This window comes from Typopeltis vanoorti, chromosome 2 (genome assembly GCF_054136105.1).
Source record: "Typopeltis vanoorti isolate ZY-2024b chromosome 2, IOZ_Tvanoo_1.0, whole genome shotgun sequence".
NCBI lineage: Eukaryota > Metazoa > Arthropoda > Arachnida > Uropygi > Thelyphonidae > Typopeltis > Typopeltis vanoorti.
In genome coordinates this window covers 113982923-114003061 of record NC_143550.1, presented here as the reverse complement: position 1 = coordinate 114003061, position 20139 = coordinate 113982923, and the positions used below count along the sequence as shown (strand labels likewise).

At 35.1% G+C, this 20139-nt stretch overlaps 1 protein-coding gene across 7 annotated transcripts in view; it reads left to right on the top strand.

Moving 5' to 3' along the window:
• Positions 1 to 20139, top strand: part of mTor (serine/threonine-protein kinase Tor) — an 816233-nt gene that overhangs the window by 635367 nt on the left and 160727 nt on the right. For all 7 annotated transcript variants that reach the window (XM_090412780.1, XM_090412800.1, XM_090412771.1 and 4 more), the window contains 3 exons: positions 692 to 788; positions 14857 to 15078; positions 18172 to 18354. In XM_090412780.1, the coding sequence (XP_090268906.1) occupies positions 692 to 788; positions 14857 to 15078; positions 18172 to 18354 (502 nt within the window). The remainder of the gene's footprint in view (positions 1 to 691; positions 789 to 14856; positions 15079 to 18171; positions 18355 to 20139) is intronic.

Genomic DNA, 20139 nt, shown 5'->3' with positions numbered 1-20139 from the left:
AAAACCAGATGGTTACTCTAACTGGCACTAATGCAATGACAACTTCTGCTATTATTAATTTATGAGATATTACTAAATCCAGAACTCATGTCCCTCCCCTTTGTTTTGTGTTAATGATCTCTGAGCATGCTCAAGGAATGCATTCACCTCATATTTATTGGTTCTTGCTTCCAATTAATACTCCTATAGTTAAACTCCTCCCTTCACATTTTTATCCTATAGCAAGACTCCACTAAATCTCTATGCACCTCATCCAAATAGTTGCAAAGACACTCTCTTTACTATAACTTAGAGAGAATAACTTTTCAAGAATCCTTGTTTATAGCTCACCTCTTTTTGTCATTTATATCTTTTTATAAAATGCTCTTATAGAATATAACCATTATATTCTACTCCCTTTGGAGGAACAAGTGGCTAAGAGCTCAAATTCTGAAAGGAAAGTGAAGGTTAATAATCAGTTCAGAGATGTTTTGTAAATCTTCATTGGCAGTGGACTTTAGTCATGTATAAACACAATGGCATAATGATTATTTGATATACAACATTTTTAAAAAGATGAAATGGTTATATTTTAGTAGAAGTTTTCACATAAGATTTGCAGACTTATAATTTTGCTAGTTACTTTTATTTTTCATGAAACTCAGGAGTTCTGACATCCAATTTCCATTGAATTATATTTGTTCCATTTTAGGCTCTTAACATTATGGTTTGATTATGGCCACTTGCATGAAGTAAATGAAGCTGTTGTAGAAGGTTTGAAAACTGTACCAATAGAAACATGGCTACAGGTAAGACTTTCCATCTATTTAATTAATGGTCTTAATATAAATTTTAATGCCAACTTGACAATTTTATATAAATTTTCATCAATATACTTGTCACTATATCATCATCTGTAAGATTCCAACTTAGATTGCTAACTTTCCATAGTTTTATTTTAATACTAGTACAGAAGGTGTTATTCAGATATTATAACTGGAATTAAGTGTAGAGGGTGTATTATTTTTAGAAATGACAGAAGAGAGAGGAGAGTACTACTAATAATATTAGATCACTTGAGTCCAGTTAATGTAGAAATGCAGGAAAACACTAATGGTAATAATGTCCATTACAGTTTGAGGCTATCTGTGGTGAAGTGAGGGCTAAGTGGATGAGGTGTTACCATAGACATGGCATTTCAGTTACAGGGGATGACGAAATGCATTGTCAAATTACTCTGATGGGTACTAAAGGCATGATCAATATGGGTGGCTTTAATTGTTCAAACATTGGGTGGAAGTGAAATTTCATAATAAGAATGAAGAATTTATTGGGTTGTTGCAAGACAACTTTCTCAAGCATCATGTGAAAGAATGAACTTGAAGTCAGAAAGTGGTAGATTTGATCATAGCTTCAGAATAATTCTCAGTTCAGAATATTACTATCACCACCAGTCAGTGACAGTGATCATGTTGTACCTTCTTGGGAAGTAGCTAATTATATATGTTCCAGTTAAGACAGATTATATGCTGATGAACTACATAGCTAGAATTTATGACCAATTCAGGAGATTACCATCTTTGGTCCCATGGTATCAGATACAGAATGGGAAAGGTATCAGCAGTGCATGGAATCTTTGAAAAAGTGTTTAAATGAAGCAGCATTCAAATATATTCCTAGAGTTTGAAGAACAAATGGGTTCTAGTGAAGTGGATGTGCAACCTTATTAAGCAAGAGATTCATAAGAAGATGATGCAGAAGGGATATTGTGAGAATAAGAGTACAGTTATGAAATATTTAAAGAGCAGGCCATAAAAGTAAAGAGTTTTGTGTGGAAAGCTAAGTCAGAGTATGAAGAGAAATTGGCTATGCAGGCTAAAGTCAATTCAGAAGAATTTTATTGTTATTCTGCAAGTATAAGAAAGAATGATGTGGAAAACTAACTTTACCGAATATGCATATGGTACTCTTATGTCAGAAACTGATAAGAATGAGATTGTTCAATTAATGCGAGCTCCTTTGCCAATGTATATCAACTTGGTGTATGTAACATTGTGCATAGTGCTGCTGCTACTACTACATTGGATGAAGATATAGAGATGCATGAGAATGAGGTTGAAGAGCTGTTGCATAACCCAGATAAGAATGCAGCACATATGTTAAAGGAATGTTCAACAGAGTTGGCTAGGCCTTTCACATGTTTGCATGACTTGAGTTTCAGCTCAGGAAAGAATCTATGATGGTTTTGTATAAGGGTGATGCAAAAACTGATGTGTTTGACTACTGACTTATCAATTTTCTGGAGTGGTGGTGAAAATTTTAAAGAAGTTGGTAAGAAGGTAGGAGAGAGAGGAGTAGAACGACAGGCCATTCTCCGAAATTGTATAAGGAGAGTGTGTGCAGAGAAGCGAGGAGCAGATTCTTTAGGTGGAGAGTGGTTGGTGAGTGGAATGCATTGCCTGAATGTGTGTTGTGAATGTAAACACATTGAGTCAGTTTAAGGCATGGTTAGATGAGCTTTGTGTGAAATAATGTGCACCTCCCACAATAAGTCTTTGACTCCATGGAGGTCAGATGATGATAATAATTAACACACATTCAAGGGCCAGATTGCACTAGTTGGGAAGATGTCACATCAGATAATGACAATGATGTGGAGGACCCTGACATGCAGAAATAAAGAGGTTATAATAAAGGGCTGACCTGGTTGGCCGAGTGGTTAGTGTACCCGCTCTCCAGCCAAAAGGCTGCAGGTTCTAGTCCTGCTGTGGGTATGGATGTTTGTGATTGTCTGTGAAAATACTAGAGGTGGTGTGGTGGTAGATGGCATTGGTATAGTTGCAGTTCATTGTAGTTGGTGAATTGAGGTGGTGGAGACAGAGAGTTCTAGAGTAGGTGCCCTCCCTCAATGAGTATATGACTCCCTGGAGGTGCCACTTAATAATAATAATGCCATTGTATAATCCTTGATCAGGCCTCATATAAATTATTGTGCATATATTTGGTCACTGAGTTTTCATGGTAATGAGGATATGTTAGAAAGGGTCCGTAGAAGATTCACAAAGATGGTCAGTAGTCTTTGGAATGTGGAGTATGAGGACAGATTGAGCACATGTAAATAGCAAAGTCTCGTGAATAGGAAGGGGGGGGGGGGGATATGATTGAGACATAAGCCTGTCAGAGGTTGTTATCAGGTTGACATGGAAGAGATTTTTCATAGAATAGGAGAGAGGGGCAGGATGACAAGCCATTCCTGGAAACTGTATAAGGAGGGTGTGAGCAGAGACGCAAGGAGCAGATTCTTTACAGGGAGAGTGGTTGGTGAGTGAAATACATTGCCTGAATGTATTGTGAATGTGGACAGATTGAATCAGTTTAAGGCATGGTTAGATGAGCTTTGTGTGTGATAGTGTGTACTTCCAATGAGGTCAGATGTTAATAATAATATACTTGACAAGATATTATAGTGAATCAAAAATAGAATCCTAAGTGGGTGACATTATGATAAAAAAAAATCAGCAATGCAAATCACAAATGGTAAAATTAATATTTAACCATCCAAGACGTATATATACGTCCAGGTTACCATCAATGCGCAGTGCATATTAAAATTGTAATGCCATTGATATTACATTGAAATATATGATGGATATGAAGTGTAGAGGAGTGATGTAGTTTATACATATTGACGGTGACGTGGTTAATAGAGAATTTTCATTTAAGGATGAAAAGAGATAAACAAATTAGAACAATGCTTAAAATGTAACTTCATTACAATATATGCTATTTACTTTAGGAGGATAGCTCCATCTCAAATATTAGAAAATCAAAGAAATAAATTTAAATAATTATTAATTCATGAAATACAGGAATATAGAGTGTGGCTTAGGATGACTTTCCAAAATAATTATTTTTATCATAATATAGTGATGATAGAGCTAGAATTTATTTTAAAGATTGCTACAAGGAAGTATAGACCATCAATATATGCATATAAATATTTTTCTCTATATAAATTAGTGAAAAATTGAGTTTTTTTTATTATTGCATTTATATTGCATTAATGACTTCAAGCAGGGTCTATCATCAGATTTGCAATTGTTTGCTAATGATGCGAAGATAGGCAGGGCAATCAGGGATGCTACTGATATTCAGCAATTACAAAATGATTTGAATAGACTGGAAATCTGGGCACACAAAAATGGCTGTCAGTTTAATGTTAGTAAATGTAAAGTTATGCACTTTGGTGTGATTAGAGATCCAGCAGCATATTATATTAGCAGGGTTATGCTACAAGAAACTGAAGAGGCAAGGGATCTTGGTGTATTGGTGGATAAGAAATTAAAGTTCAAAGGTCACATAGCAAAAGTTACAAATATAACTCAGAGGATAATATCTATGCTGAAGCAAACCTTGACATGTAAGGATAAGGAAGTAATTTTGCCTCTTTATAAGGCTTTGATAAGACCACACTTTGATTATTGTGCTCAGATTTGGTCTCCTGGGTTTCAAGGGGATAAAGAAGCTGTGGAAAGAGTGCAAAGAAGAGTTACAAAGATTATATCCGGATTATGGAATTTAGATTATGAGGACAGATTGTGAGTATGTGGATTACAGACTGGTTAACAGGAGAAAGAGGGGTGATATGATAGAGGTCTATAAACTTTATAGCATTTCAAATGATGAAATTTTTCGTTATATGGAAGGCGGGAAGAGAACACGGGGGGGGGGGGGGGATCCATGGAAATTAAGGTTGTTCTCAGTCAAGAAAGGGCTTAAGAGGCTAGGTTTTTCTCTCAGAGAGCAGTGAGTGAGTGAATGGAATAATTGCCCTTTGGGGTAGTGAGTGCATCTAGTGTAAATGAATTTAAGGGAAGATATGATAGCTGGGTTGGGTAATTTACAGCCTCCCTAGAGGGCTCAGATAATAATAATAATAATATTGTGATAAAAGCACAAAATTAATTGCAATTTCATTTGTATAGTAATGCATTGTTAATCTACCATGTTTGCATGTAGCATTAATTTTTGATGAAGTAAATTCATTTAATTGTACATTCATCGATCTCTAAATAATGATTATAATTTAATGTTTGTATATGTTTAAAATGCATAAGCTATAAGGCTTCTTAGTTTACTGAGAGAGTGTGAGAGTTTGCAGCCTTCAAGAGATGAAGATAGAACATAATGGCAGTAGCTTCTCTCACTTCATGACTGAGTGGAAACCAGAAGTATAATTGTTGGAGTATGCATGAGTGAAAAGAATATAATAACTGAAAAACAACTGAGCAGAGAGAGAGAGATACAGATTGAGGCATATGGAAGAATTTTTTTTAAACAAGTTAGAGGGGGAAATTCCATTGGTACTAGTCTTTCATAAAGAAATTTTTAAAAGATATTAGCTGTTGTGTTACAGTTTGTACCTGAAATAACAGTTGTGAAAGAAATTAAAGGAACTTTGGAACCTGATAATTGAATCTCATATAGATGGAGAAATTTGTATCAGATATTAAAAGTTTCATTAGAACAGTAATATAATAGCTGCTTCAGAGAATAGATACAGCAAGTGTTTGTTGTCCACATGTTTTTAGATGCAGCAAGGTTAAGTGTGTTATAATTTTTCTTATAGAAAGAAGGTTTTATGTAATTTCTCTAGAAGGCATTAAAGAAAGAATACTAGCCAGTGTTCGATAAGGATTTTATTGTCCATGTTTGAACTGTTTTTTGCATCTCTTACTGTGAATAGGAAATCTTCAGTTATTTTCAAGACTTAAAAGAGAAAAGTGATTTTAAGGATAAGGAGTTGTTTCTGCTGAAGGGAAAAATAAACTTTTTCCTTCAATAGAAGTCCAGGTGCAGTTAAGAAACACAATATTCTTTTTAGCTTGCATATGCTTTGATCCAGATAACATGGGATTTGTTTAATTATCTTTTTAGATTTTAAGATGAGTTTATGTTTTGGTTAAAGTTCAGAATATTGTATTTTCTTTTGCTCTATCTTAGTAATATCAAAATTTTTCTCTCTTTTTTTTTTTTTTTTTTTTATATGTAGAGGTGTGTAGACTCAATTTATTAAATTATTAAGTTGAGATTGAATTTTAAGAATAGAAGAGAATTATCATTCAAAATTCATATATCCAGGATCTTACATGTGTGCTTAGATTTCAGTATAGAAATCTAAACACACATATATGATCTTAGATATATGTATTTTGCTGTGATAATTCTCTTGGAGCCTATTTTTTTACAAATGGTGCAGTCGACGATAGGAACTAACCAAACTTTCTACAGAGGTATGAATATAAGCAAAATATATGCTGCCTGAAAACAGATTTTACTTGCTACAGAATAAATGATGTTATGAATGCCTTTATCAATGCAAAATACAAAGTTCATGATTGAAATTGTTTAAATCGATATCTCCTCATAGCAATCTTATCATTGCTTAAACATAATAACTTAAAGCTGACAAAGGGCGAGCTGTTGTAGGTCATGATAAAAAAAATAATTATTTGAGAAAACTTAATCGTCTTCTTAGGGATCTTATCACATACAGATGCATCTCAAGAGATTCAACTGAATCACAGATCAACAAACTTAATAATCTAGATGAAGTTCAATTATTTTGATACTATCAAAAAGTTCAGAGTTCATCATGATAAACCTCCTTGACTTTATGGTCTATTTAAGATACATAAGAAAAATATTTCTTTAACTCATTCACTTCAGAGCAATTGTAGCTTTTTTAGCTGTCACACAATCTGATGGGATGAGAGCAAATACAGAAATTTCATGCTTGCATTTCAGCAGACATGCTACATATTGTAATGGTTCTTTAATTGTAACCAAATCTGTTTGGGGTGGAGGACAATGTGTTTGTTTTAGGATATATTAGAATTCAATAATGAAGGAGAATACTTCTTCATGGTTCAGAAGGATGGAGCATGAAGGAAAGAAAGAATAAATGGGAAAGTGTGAGAGACTGGGAGAAAAGAAGTAGTATTGTATGGAGATTCAACGATAAGAAATGTACTTAATGTGAAAGTGCCGAAGGCATGTTTTGCAGGTATAAAACATGCTTTCATCGATGTTAGTGAAACTGTAAGTATGCAGAAGAAGGGAGTGAATGAGTTGATTGTATTGGCTGGCACAAATGATATGCATATTTCTCACCTTTCAAAGCTGTGTGAGAGAAGATATGAAAGAGTTGTCAGTGGAAGCGAAAATGAAGAGCAAGGAAGTGAAGATTGTGAGTCTGGTGCCCCAGTATGATAGGACAGAACTGAGAAGGGCCATGATTGTCAATGAGAAGATTGTGCAGCAGGAATGGTGTGCAGTTTATTGATATATGGAGTGAATTTGATGGACAAAAGGACTTATATATATGCCTGACATACTACATTTAAATGGTTTTGGAGTTAGATGTTTGGAGAAAGTGTTGAGAGAGTGTGGTTGTGCAAAACTAGATAAACTAGAGATATTAGGGAGGATGAAATCAAGCATGTGTCTGGCCACTCCCCCCCCCCCCCCGTGATAAACGAGCATGGGTACAGTAATGATTATGCAGTGCCGAATGGGATTTCATAGGTTTCCAATTTAAATGGATTGGTAATGACATTACACAAGGGTAACTATGGGTACAAAGGGACATTGAAATGCATGTACACGAATGCAAGAAGTATCAGAAATAAGAGTGAGGAGGTTTTGGCATTGGTAAACTCAACTTGGCCAGATATTATAGGCATCACTTTGACCTGAGACCTGGTTGAATGAAAATGATATAGTTACAGAGGTAGAATGTAAAGGGTATTGTAACAAACGCGTGGAGTTCTCTGTCAAGAAGGATTTTTATGTTCAATTATAAGGCTGGTGATTATGAGAGACTCAGGAGTCATCCTGGAATAGTACCATAAAGAATGTCAGTAGTGCATGGCAAGTCTTTAGAGATTGCTTGAGAGTAGCAGTATCAGACTGCATACCCAAGGTCAGGAGGATAAACCAAGTTGGAATTAAGAGAACAAGTAGGGATATAAAGCAAGAACTGCAAAAAAAGAAAACATTGTGGAGAAAATATTATTATTATTATTAGTCACCTCCAGGGAGTCCTAAGACTCATCGAGGGAGGGCATCTACTCTACAGCTCTACTTCCACCACTCACAATCCACCAATTGACCGCAACTACACCAATGCCATCTACTGCTGACCGCCACCACTAGTATTTCCACAGACAATCACAAACATTCATGCCCATGGATATAAGGAAAAAAAAGTGATCAGCACACTCATGAGCAGTACAGAGTGTATGCAAGAAGGATGACTAGTATGGTAAGGAAGACTAAATCAGATTATGAGAGAGAATTAGCCAAACAGGCCAAAATGAATCCAAAAGAATTTTTTCGTTATGTGACAAGTAAGAGAAAAACTGACTATGGTAGAATGAATTTAAACAATGCTCATGGTAGGAAGGTGACTGAACCAAAAGAAATACTTGAGTTGCTGAGTGATCATTTTGCAAATGTGTATCATCCAGGCGGCGATTTTACAGTTGCTGATGTTACAAAGATGCATATCAAAATTGAGGTAGATGAACAGGAGGTTCAGCATGTTAAAAAAAAAAGTATGAATGTGAACACAGCAGTGGGACTGGATGGCATATCAGCATGTGTACTACATGAATCTGCAAGAGAATTGGCATTGCTTTTGACAAAGTTGTTCAATCTAAGTCTCAGCTCTGGCAAGGTCCCAAGAGAGTGGGAAGAGGGTAAGATAGTACCATTGCATTATGGTGGGTACAAAAATGGAGACCAATTAATATATTGGGAATGGTTGTTAAAGTATTGCAAAAGTTGATGAAAGGTAAAATACAACAGTGGGTGAATAGGGATGTGTTACTCTATAGTGGGCAACATGGCTTTATAAAAGGTAGGTCCTGTCTTAGTAACTTATTCACATTTTATATTAAAGTGACAGCAAAAATGGATAAAGTTAATGGCTACTAAGTGAATTTTTGATGGCATAATTTAAACAAAAAAAATTACGAGGAGAAGGAAAGAGATTTGTTTGCAAGTTTAAATAACTAAACAATAATAAACATCCACTGTATACATTTGGTAGTTCAGTAAATACCTATACAGAGGTGCTAATCCAATGAACTAATAAAATTGATCAGTGATTCATTTAGGCAAGGCAGGAATACATGCAGGTTAATGGAAATCATCTTGTAAAATTTGATATGCTTGTTATATGTTTTTATTTCTCTTTTATTCATTTTTTACTTTGTTTTCTAAGAATTTTCTTTTGTTTACTGAGAGTCAGTATACATTTTAAACAGTAATAGGATACATAAGACCCACTCATTATTGGAATTATCCACACTTTTGCAAGTCCTACATTAATTACTTTTTGTCAGCAGCCCTTCTGTCTTATCCATAATGGATGCCTGTATTTTGATTTTGTTGTAGATCAACTGCTTCTTATAATACATAGAAGTATTCAAAGTATTCATTTTTATTCAGGAACAAATAAATTTTTACTACATCTGTTGTTTCTGAAGACTGGACATTTTTATGTTCTTATATCATGAAAAACATTCCAACCAAAACAAATGCTATACTGCAGAAGCAAGAAAAACAAGTAGCTTTGTCTTTGTAATGGCTGAATTAATTTGCTAGAAATTTGAAGAAAGTCATCTTAAGATCAACTTCAGGTCTTTTGTCCATTCGAATTTGAATTGTTTCATTTACTCTTAGTCACATTTGTGCTGTAACTAGTAGTTGCTATCAAGATACTAGTTTGAAACCCTGTATTAACTTCCATCTGCTGTGATGGGTCTGTCAAACTCATTGGATGTAAACAGGAAAGGTATTAATGTTCCATGATATGTAACTTCTCAATGCTGTTGTCTTCAACCAGATTGTGGTATTTCTTAAAGCAGTCAAGCATATCTTGTTTAGGTGTACACGTTTTTGCTATTCACACAGATTTGTGTGTTACAGTCTCCAACAAAAGTCAGTGATATTGTGAATGAGCAACACAGAATGTATAGGATTAATCTTAGAAGAGAATTTTACATAGGCACATGGAATGTTTAGGGTCTACAGATGGGTACTCTTGAGATTGTCTGTAAAGAGATGGACAGGTATAAAATTGGCATCCTGAGAATTACAGAGACTAGATGGAATGGAGAAGATCACTTCAGGTCTTTGAGTCACCTGAGTAAACACTCAGGTGACTCAAAGCATCATGGGGTAGCTTTGATACTGAAGACAGCTCAGACCACAAATAGGCTTGAAGAAGAGAATGAGGAATTCTATGGAAACTTAGACTGTTTTGGACTGCCTACCAAGAAGAGACATACTTTACATCTTAGGGGACTTGAATGCAAAAGTAGGAAAGAGTATGAAAGTTAGGCCGGAGTGTGGCATGTTTGGTTTGGGTGAACGTAACACCTGTGGTGAAAGACTGTTAGAATTTGCCCATGCTAGCAGATTACTTATTACCAATACATTCTTTCAGAAACACCCACGATGGACCTATACTTGGACATCTATCATTGATAGATCAAGGCATCAGATTAATTATATCATGGCTCTCCAGCAGAGGAAGCCAAACATCTGTGATGTGCATACTTGTCCTGGAGCAGATTGTGGTACAGACCATCAGCTAGCAAGAGCCAAATTAAGACTAAGACTCCAAAAACTTCCAAGTCAGGCACATCCCACTAGATTGAATGTTAGAGTAATTCCTAGTGGATTCACAGAAGAAACATCAACTCAGTTGGATGATTTTTTGCAGGCAAGAATTATCATGGCCCAATAAGAAGACAAGAGACCCATGGATATCAGATTCAACATGGGAACTAATCAAAAGAAGGCAGTTGGAAAAACAAAGAGCCATGGGGACTGAAGAATATAAGAGATTACATAGAGAAGTCAGAAGTGCTATCAAGCAAGACAAGGCAAAGTTTTATACTAATAAATGTCAAGCGATAGAGTTCCAGATGAAGAGGCACAATTTTAATTTATTTAGTTTGCGACCTAAAGCACAAATTTAAGCCTAGATTGATTGTAATGAAAGAGAGGAATGGAGAATTACTAACAAAGAATGGGAAATCAAAAACAAATGGAAAGAATACTGTGAGGAACTGTACAATAGAGTGGATAAAGAAAATTTGGAGGAGCCCTCTCACCAGGAAAATTCCGATTTGGAACCTCCTCCACTTAGGCATGAAGTTGAACGAGCATTTAAGCAGCTTAACAGCAGTAAGGTTCCAGGTGCAGATGGAATCCCAGTAGAGTTAATTAAAGCCACAGGGGATGGAGGGATAAAAGTGTTTCGTAGATTGATTAAAAGGATATGGGAGATAGGATCATGGCTTAGAGACTGGAAGAAGTCAGTTTTCACACCACTACATAAGAAGGGAGATATGAAGGCTTGCAAAACTATAGAACTATTAGTTTAATATCTCATGCAAGCAAAATTTTATTGAAGATCATGCTAAATAGAACTGAAGTCAAAGTTTAGGCAGAGATGCCCGAGGAACAAGCAGGTTTTAGGAATGGTTAGGACACCAGAGATCAGATCCTTTGCCTTAGACAGATCATAGAAAAATATAAAGAATTCATTAGATATATGAAGAGCCAAAGGCTTCAATTCGGTGACATATGACTTGTTTAAGTTAAGAGATATTACATCCCATATCGTTTCTTAGCCGAATAAGAAACTCAAAGAGTTTCATGCCGAATATAGTAGAAACTATATAAAATTCGGCGATTCCAAGCATAAGCAAATACCTGGATACTGCAGCAACTGACCCTTAAGGTAGTGCAAGCTGAGGCAACTCATGTCAAAGGTGGAGCAAGTTCCGATCACTATTCTTGATATTTACCCATAATGTGAACTTAGCTTCTAGGAGCTGTATTACTGTTCTACATTATGAGAGAAGGTCACTACCCAGACCAGTTTCAACCTTTATTGAGGTCTCATCAGTGAGTAGGTAGACCTAGTTAATACCAAGTTTGTAGCGAACAGAACTTACAACCCTTCTATAAGTATTGCCGAGAGGTGTCCTAATAAATTATTAGATATATGAAGAGCCTTTGGCTCTTCATATATCTAATTCATATATCTAATTCTTCAGTTCGGCGACATATGACTTTTTAAGTTAAGGGATATTACATTCCAAGGTTGAAACCGGTCTGGGTAGTGACCTCTCATAATGTAGAACAGTAATACAGCTCCTAGGAGCTAAGTTTCACATTATGGGTAAATATCAAGAATAGTGATCGGAGCTTGCTCCACCTTTGACATGAGTTGCCTCAGCTTGCACTACCTTAAGGGTTAGTTGCTGCAGTATCCAGGAATTTGCTTATGCTTGGAATCGCCAAACTTTATATAATTTCTACTATATTCGGCATGAAACTCTGAGTTTCTTGTTTGGCTAAGAAACGATATGGGATAAAGAATTCAGACTCCCTCTGGTAATGTGTTTCTTAGACTACTCTAAAACTTTTGACTGTGTTGAGCATGTGAAACTGTGAGAAGTAATGAAATGAATGGGTTTTCCTCAACACACTATCAGGTTGATTGCCAACTTGTACAAGGTGCAAGAAGCCATGATAAAATTCTCCATGGGAGCAAAGTTGAGGATTTTGTATGCAGTTGTTTTTCCAACAGACTTATGGATGTGAGACTTGGAACCAGAAGTTACATAAGAAAAGGATCGCTGCTTTTGAGATCTATGTGTTACAGATGGGCACCTTAAGGATATTAACAGAAGAAAGTTAAAATACTTTTGGACACATTGAAAGGATGTAAGGAGGACTTCTCAGAACAGTAATAGAAGCTAAAATTCCTGGAAAAAGAGGAAGGGATAGACCATCAATGAGATAGATGGATAGTGTGTGTGTGCGCGTGCGCGGAATGACTGATCTTCAGAGTTGGAGCCTCCAAAAAAGCATACAATAGGACTACATGTCAAGGACTACATGTGCTGTGGCACATCACCGAGCATCGGATTGACCATATGGCATCTCTGGATGCCCAGTGAACATATGGATGGATGGATGGTATATATTGTAATGTTACATTTTTCCTTTGTGGGTGTGAACTCAAGATGATGACCTTAATACAGTCAAGTCAACTATCACTAAAGCAAATGCCATTATAACAAACTACTGAAAAGTCCTGACCATTGGTAAGCACAATGCTGTGTTAAGAGCAATTCACTGTAACAAGCTGTCTGCTATAAGAAGTTATTCCTGTGGACCATAAAATTTTGCTGTAGTGAGAGTAATTAGTTTGCTATTGCTCCAACTCGGTAGTAATCTCCATGATTTTGTCACAATGGATTATATTACCATTTTCATCTGTCATATACCATCTCATCTTATTGATTTTTTAAATTGATTTAACAGTTCTGATTAATTACCTACCTTCTTGTTGGAGCTGTAATAATGATAGTCAATATGGCTAATGAAATATTATTTTAAAAATAAATAATCTACTATAATAAATTTAGTTTAATCCTTTATCCAAGTGTAAGCAAACAAAGTTTGCCCCTGAAGTATTTTCAGGACTGAGGTAACTCGCAGTAAAGGTGGACCAAGCTCTCATCACTACTTGTCTTAGTATCTCCCATAATGCAAAGCACATATCCTTGCAGACATGTATAATGCTATGCATTAAGGGAAGGGCCATACCTGCCCGGTTTCGACCTTTATTGAGGTCTCGTCAGTGGGAGCCAGACCCAGAGATGGTGATACTAAGGTAGAAGCAATGGAGAAGTCATATATACCTATAAAAGTTGCCAAAAGGTGTCTCACCTTATTATTAAATTACTCTGGATTTAGAGAAAGATGTTGGAATTTTTTTCCACTTGGTTAGACTATAATAAATTTGGTTTTATCCTTTATCCAAGTGTAAGCAAACAAAGTTTGCACCTGAAGTATCTTCAGGACTGAGGCAACTCGTGGTAAAGGTGGACCAAGCTCTCATCACTACTTGTGTTAGGTATCTCCCATAATGCAAAGCACATCTCCTTGCGAACATGTATAATACTATGCATTAAGGAAAGAGCCACTACCCAGACTGGTTTCGACCTTTATTGGGGTCTCGTCAGTGGGAGCCATACCCAGAGATGGTGATACTAAGGTAGAAGCAATGGAGAAGTCCCTTAATGCATAGCATTATACATGTCTGCGGGAGATGTGCTTTGCATTATGGGAGATACTAAGACAAGTAGTGATGAGAGCTGGTCCACCTTTACCACGAGTTACCTCAGTCCTGAAGATACTTCAGGTGCAAACTTTGTTTGCTTGCACTTGGATAAAGGATTAAACTAAATTTATTATAGTCTAACCAAGTGGGAAAAACTTCCAAAATAATTTACTACTAATATTAATATTATAGTCCATATCTCAATGCTGTTTTCTCAGTGCATGTGTCATTAGAGATGCAAAGTAATGTATTTTGCAGCTTATTAGTGGTTGAACAGCCATCCAGCTACAGTTTGATATTAATTATACGTGTATACACAGATTGCAGATCTAGAATGCATTTTGGTATTTCTGGAACTACCTGGATTGAGGTTGATTTCTAGTTCTGTCACAACAGGGGTCAAATGAATGGAGGCCTACTCTGTCTGTTTTTCTCCACTTTAACTAAAATTATTAGATATCATATTACCTCAGTGAGTAAGATAGCCTATCATGCTTTTAATAATAAGTTCTTTTTCACCTTTTTTTGGTCTGATCATATTTTTGTATTTTCTTAAAACTTCAAATCTGTCAAGGCCTTTACTTTATCTTTTTTTATGCATACATGAGCCAATTCAATAATTCTCTATTCCATTATTTAGTTATATGTTTTATTTATAGGTAATTCCTCAGCTGATTGCAAGAATAGATACTCCTAGGCAGTTGGTTGGAGAATTAATTCATCAGTTGCTAATGGACATAGGAAAGCATCACCCACAAGCTTTAATATATCCTCTGACTGTTGCATCCAAGTCTGCAACTCCAGCAAGAAATTCTGCAGCTAAAAAGATTTTAGAGAGCATGGGTGAACACAGTAGTACTCTTGTTCAACAGGCCAAAATGGTAAAAAAGAAAAGAAAAAAAATCTCAAATATATATTTATTAGATACATGTTACATTTCTAATGGCATGATTTACAGTTAAGTGCATATTGTAACAAAGTTGTACTACAAATACCAAAATGAAATTTATAAAAATTAGAGAAAAAAAATGAAAGTATCTAGGTAATTAAGATTTCTTTGTTTGAAAAAAACATTGTATTTTTTAGAGCTCTTGTAACATGGAGCAGTATAGCTATTGATAAAAGAAAATGAAAAGCTCATGGTATGCTGATCCTAAATTTTAGACCAACTTGAATGAAGATTTATTCTCTCTCTAGATGATTACTGCATTTTGCATTCTTTGTTATCCTTTTTTATTGGAAAGTTGTTTGTATATATGTTGAACATATGTGCAAAAATTATAATTTTTGCACAAATGATTGATCTTGAAATTTTGGAAATTGATTGAGAACAAATCATTCAATAATCTTGAACATGTAAATATTAAAGTAGCACTAGCCAAGCTGTAATTAACAGACCTTTGATTAACTGACAGTAACAAACAGGAAAGTTGTTAAATATTCAATAACCATTACAGAATGACTTTGAGTTTAAGCACATGACTGTCCTGCGCAGCATACCTATGGCCACTCAGGCCACTCATAGTGCATCTCTTTCATTCCAATTAAGACTTGAAGTATATATAGTCACTTGTTTTCCATGGAATAGCAAAGAGAGGTGATTTGTTCAGATATACTTCTGACATGTGGACATAATGTCACTTACAAAAAGTGAAGCTGGTAAACAAAACCCATAATTTCTTTAGGCTATAATATATATATACATATGTTACTGTAAAAGCCCAAAAATTGGTAAATCCTAGCATTTACCCTAGTGAGGTGGTAAAAGTTCGAAAAATACTTGTAAATGCTTCCATTTCGGACTTTTACCAAACCATTTATATATATATATATATATATGATTCATTTTTTATATCTCCTCCAGAGATTCTTATTAAAAATAAAAACACCTTGCAGCAACTTCTATAGGTAAAGTTGATAAGGCTCTGTATTACTAAAACCTTGGTATTTAGGGTCTAGCTACTCACTGAGGAGACCTCAAAAAAAGGTTGAAACTGGTCTGGGTAGTGACCCCACCCATAATGTATTGCATTATACATCTTCTAGTGAGATGTGCTTTATATTATGGGAAATACTAAGAATAGTGATCAGAGCTTAACCCACCTTTACAATGAGTTGCCCTGGTGTTGTACCATCTTCAGACTTGAACTATGTTTCAGGCGCAAACTTAATTGTTTGCATACTTGGGATTAGGAGTTAAATAACCAAGCTTATAAAATTATTTAGTAACACTAATATATATGTATGTATATGTATATATATGTATATGTTTTTTTACATATTCAGATTGTCATAAATGTTGAGCAATCATTTTGATGTTTTCTCTAAGAAATTATGTGAGGACTAGAATTTCAATAATTAATTTTAATTAACAAAATAAAGTTTATACAGATCTAAAATTTACTAGTTTATACTGTCATTGTCTAAAGAACAATCCTGTGAGAAAGGTAGAGGAAGATGATGTTTTTATCACTTTTGTAATATTTCATTACTTGAGCTTCAACTCCCAATGTATCAACACTTGATATTTAAATGAAGCACATGTGTCACAGTAAAAATAACTATTATTTAGGAATTACAAATATTTTGGAAGTTTATTTTCCACTTGGTTTGACTATAATAAATTTAGTTTAATCCTTTAACCCAAGTGTATGCAAACAAAGTTTGCACCTGAAGTATCTTCAGGACTGAGGCAACTCATAGTAAAGGTGAACTAAACTGTCATCTCTCTTTATCAGTATCTCCCATAATGCAAAGCACATCTCCTTTTGGACATGTATAATGCTATGCATTAAGGGAAGGGCCACTACCCTTTTGGTCGAAACCAGTCTGGGTAGTGGCCCTTACCCTTAATGCATAGCATTATACATGTTCGCAAGGAGATGTGCTTTGCATTATGGGAGCTACTGATACAAGGAGAGATGATAGTTTGGTCCACCTTTACTACGAGTTACCTCAGTCCTGAAGATACTTCAGGCACAAATGTTGTTTGCATACACTTGGGTAAAGGATTAAACTAAATTTATTATACAAATATTTTGTTTCATGTATTGTAAAACATTGAAATTATTATAATTTCAAGTTGAAAAACAATAACAGAAATTTGAATACAAAAGAACAGAAAAACTGTACATTATAATAGAATCCTTCTAAACATGCAATCACATGGTAGCCAAGATAAAACACTGTTGGCAGTTGGGAGAAACACTATTAGAGTTCAAAGACATGGATATATGTGCATAATTAATTAATTTTAAAATATTATAAACAGTTAACAGCAATCACTTCCCCAAACTTCCAGAGAGAGTCAATGTCAATTCCTGAATAAAATTAACTTCTTATATACTCACATAAAATTCACTATCGAATGTGAATCTAACAGTCTTCCCTTTTAGGATACTTTAATACATCATAACTCTGCTGGTAATACTGGTAGTGCACCTAAAACATCCCTTAAAATCCTTGATTTTAAGGCAAGCAGTTAAGCTTATAGATGATCTTTCTCTTACAGATTCACTTCAACTTCTCACACGTGCACCATGTCTCTTCTACAGATACTTCCATGGTCACTATTCTAATGAATTGGCAACCATCGTTATTCCATTTTCTATTGCACCTGTTAATACATAAGCTACAGCTGCCCAGTATCCATTTACTGTGCATCTGCAAAAACACTGAACCTGCCTCTATTCATTCTCTTTTATTCCATCCGCCTCTGTCCTGAAACCTAACTCTACACCTGCACTGAATGTGCCCATAGATCGTATATGGGATCAATATAAAAAGAAAATGATTGATAGGTGCATTGTAAATTTTTTTCATGTTTATTGTTTATGAATATGTTTTATTCATAAGCTGTATCATGAGCTGTATGTTTCTATTTATTTAAATCAGAGTTTTTCAGAAAAAGCCAGAAAAATGTTTTTTCCTCTTTGTATTTTCCAGTTTCCAATTTTTATTTTTTATTTTTAAAGGTTAGTGAAGAATTAATTCGAGTTGCGATACTCTGGCATGAATTGTGGCATGAAGGATTAGAAGAAGCATCCAGGCTTTACTTTGGTGAGCGGAATGTAAAAGGAATGTTTCAGACATTAGAACCTCTACATGCTATGATGGAAAGAGGACCCCAAACTTTAAAAGAAATATCATTTAATCAGGTATACAGTAGTGATACCAGTATACACTAATTTGTAAACTGATTCTTTGCCATTTTTTGAAGAATGGCTAAGGAATTATATTGTGAAGCATTCATTATATAAGAATGAGTTTTTTTTCACATTAACTTTCTTGAATATTTCAAAAATGCTTATAATTTTATATGCAGCAAATATTTGCATTGTCTAATATCAGAAATCACAGAGCAAATTTAGATTTATAAAAAAAATAAATTGTTATCGTTCTTTTTTTTTTTTTTCGTCACTCACACTCTGCTCTATATCCCTTACTGTTACTACAGCAGTGCATCAGTGTAGTCTGTAGATCAGGGGTTCCCAACCTGGGGTACTCGTACCCCAAGGGGGTACAGGAAGCTTGTCTAGGGGGTATGGTGAATAGCAGGTAAATAAGTATATTATGCTGTTAATATATTCCAAAAATAGTTATGTTATCAACATTTTCGGGCTATTCCATGTTGCTACTGTCTGTCAGCCACACCAGCAACATTTCAGGTCTCTTTTCAGACACGGACACAGTGAGGTTGCATAGAATTTTTTCTCACTGCAGGGTCCGATAACTCCAAATGCATGGTTAAGATTCAAGATAGCTAGTGAAATTGCCAGATCGGCTCCCCCTCGAGGCTCGGTTCCGCGGTATCTGCACCTCCTGCCAATGCACGTGACTTACTGTATGGTACACGCTCCAACTGCTTCATTTCGACATGCTCACAGTATACACATTTTAGTGAAAAAGGTTAGCTGAATTACTTTTGCTAACTAAATTTTAATTTAATTGTAAGTAGCTTATAGTTTATTTTTAACCTATTCTAAAAATATGAGGATAGATTAAGATTTAAATACATTTAAATATTTTTTATTTTTTAGCTTATTTTTAAAATGAAAGGTTAGATCAGGATTTATATAGAAAAAAATATTATTTTTGCAGATCCAAGGAATGACCATGCCAAAGAAACGTTGTTACCAAGATTCATATGTGCAATATGGTTTTACTTTTGTGCTTGACAAAGAATATGCAAAACCTGCAGTGCTTCATTTGCTCCAAGATATTCAGCAATGGCAGTATGAAGCCATCAAAACATCAAAATTGAGAGAGCATCTTCAGAATGTTCATCATGAACATTCTAACGAGTCAGAGTCCTCATTTAGAATAAAACGAGCATGATTTGGTAAGAATATCACACTTCATGACCATGGATTTATTAACCTGAAGAAGCAAGCACTGGAGGCCAGTTATCACGTAGCATTGATGGTCACCAAAGAAACCACCTACAATTTCTAAGACATTAGCGAAGCTGTGTGCTATGGACATGGTTTAGTTGATGTGTAGTACAGAAGCAAAAGAGAAAATTGCACAAATACCATTATCAAATAATACAATTTGTGATCGGTTTCAAGAAATGTCAGAAGACATGTGTACAGGTAGTGGAGGAAATCAAGAAAAGTCCGACAAGAATTAGTTTACAGTTGGATGAATCAACTGATAGTCTCTAACTGTGCACAGCTTCTTGTTGTTACTAGATATATACATCAGAATGAAATAAAAGAGTCAGTACAAATATATCTATTTGTACTGACAGTTCTCCCACTATGTTGGGGAAAAAATCAGGTTTCACTGCTTTAGTTAAAGAAATCAACCCAAATAATTTTACAAGCCATTGCATCCTTCACCGGTATGCTTTAGCATCTAAAACACTTCCACATAATTTGAAAGCCGTTTTGGATGTTGTTGTTCAAGAGGTTGTATCGTACTGCTGCTTCATACAGAAG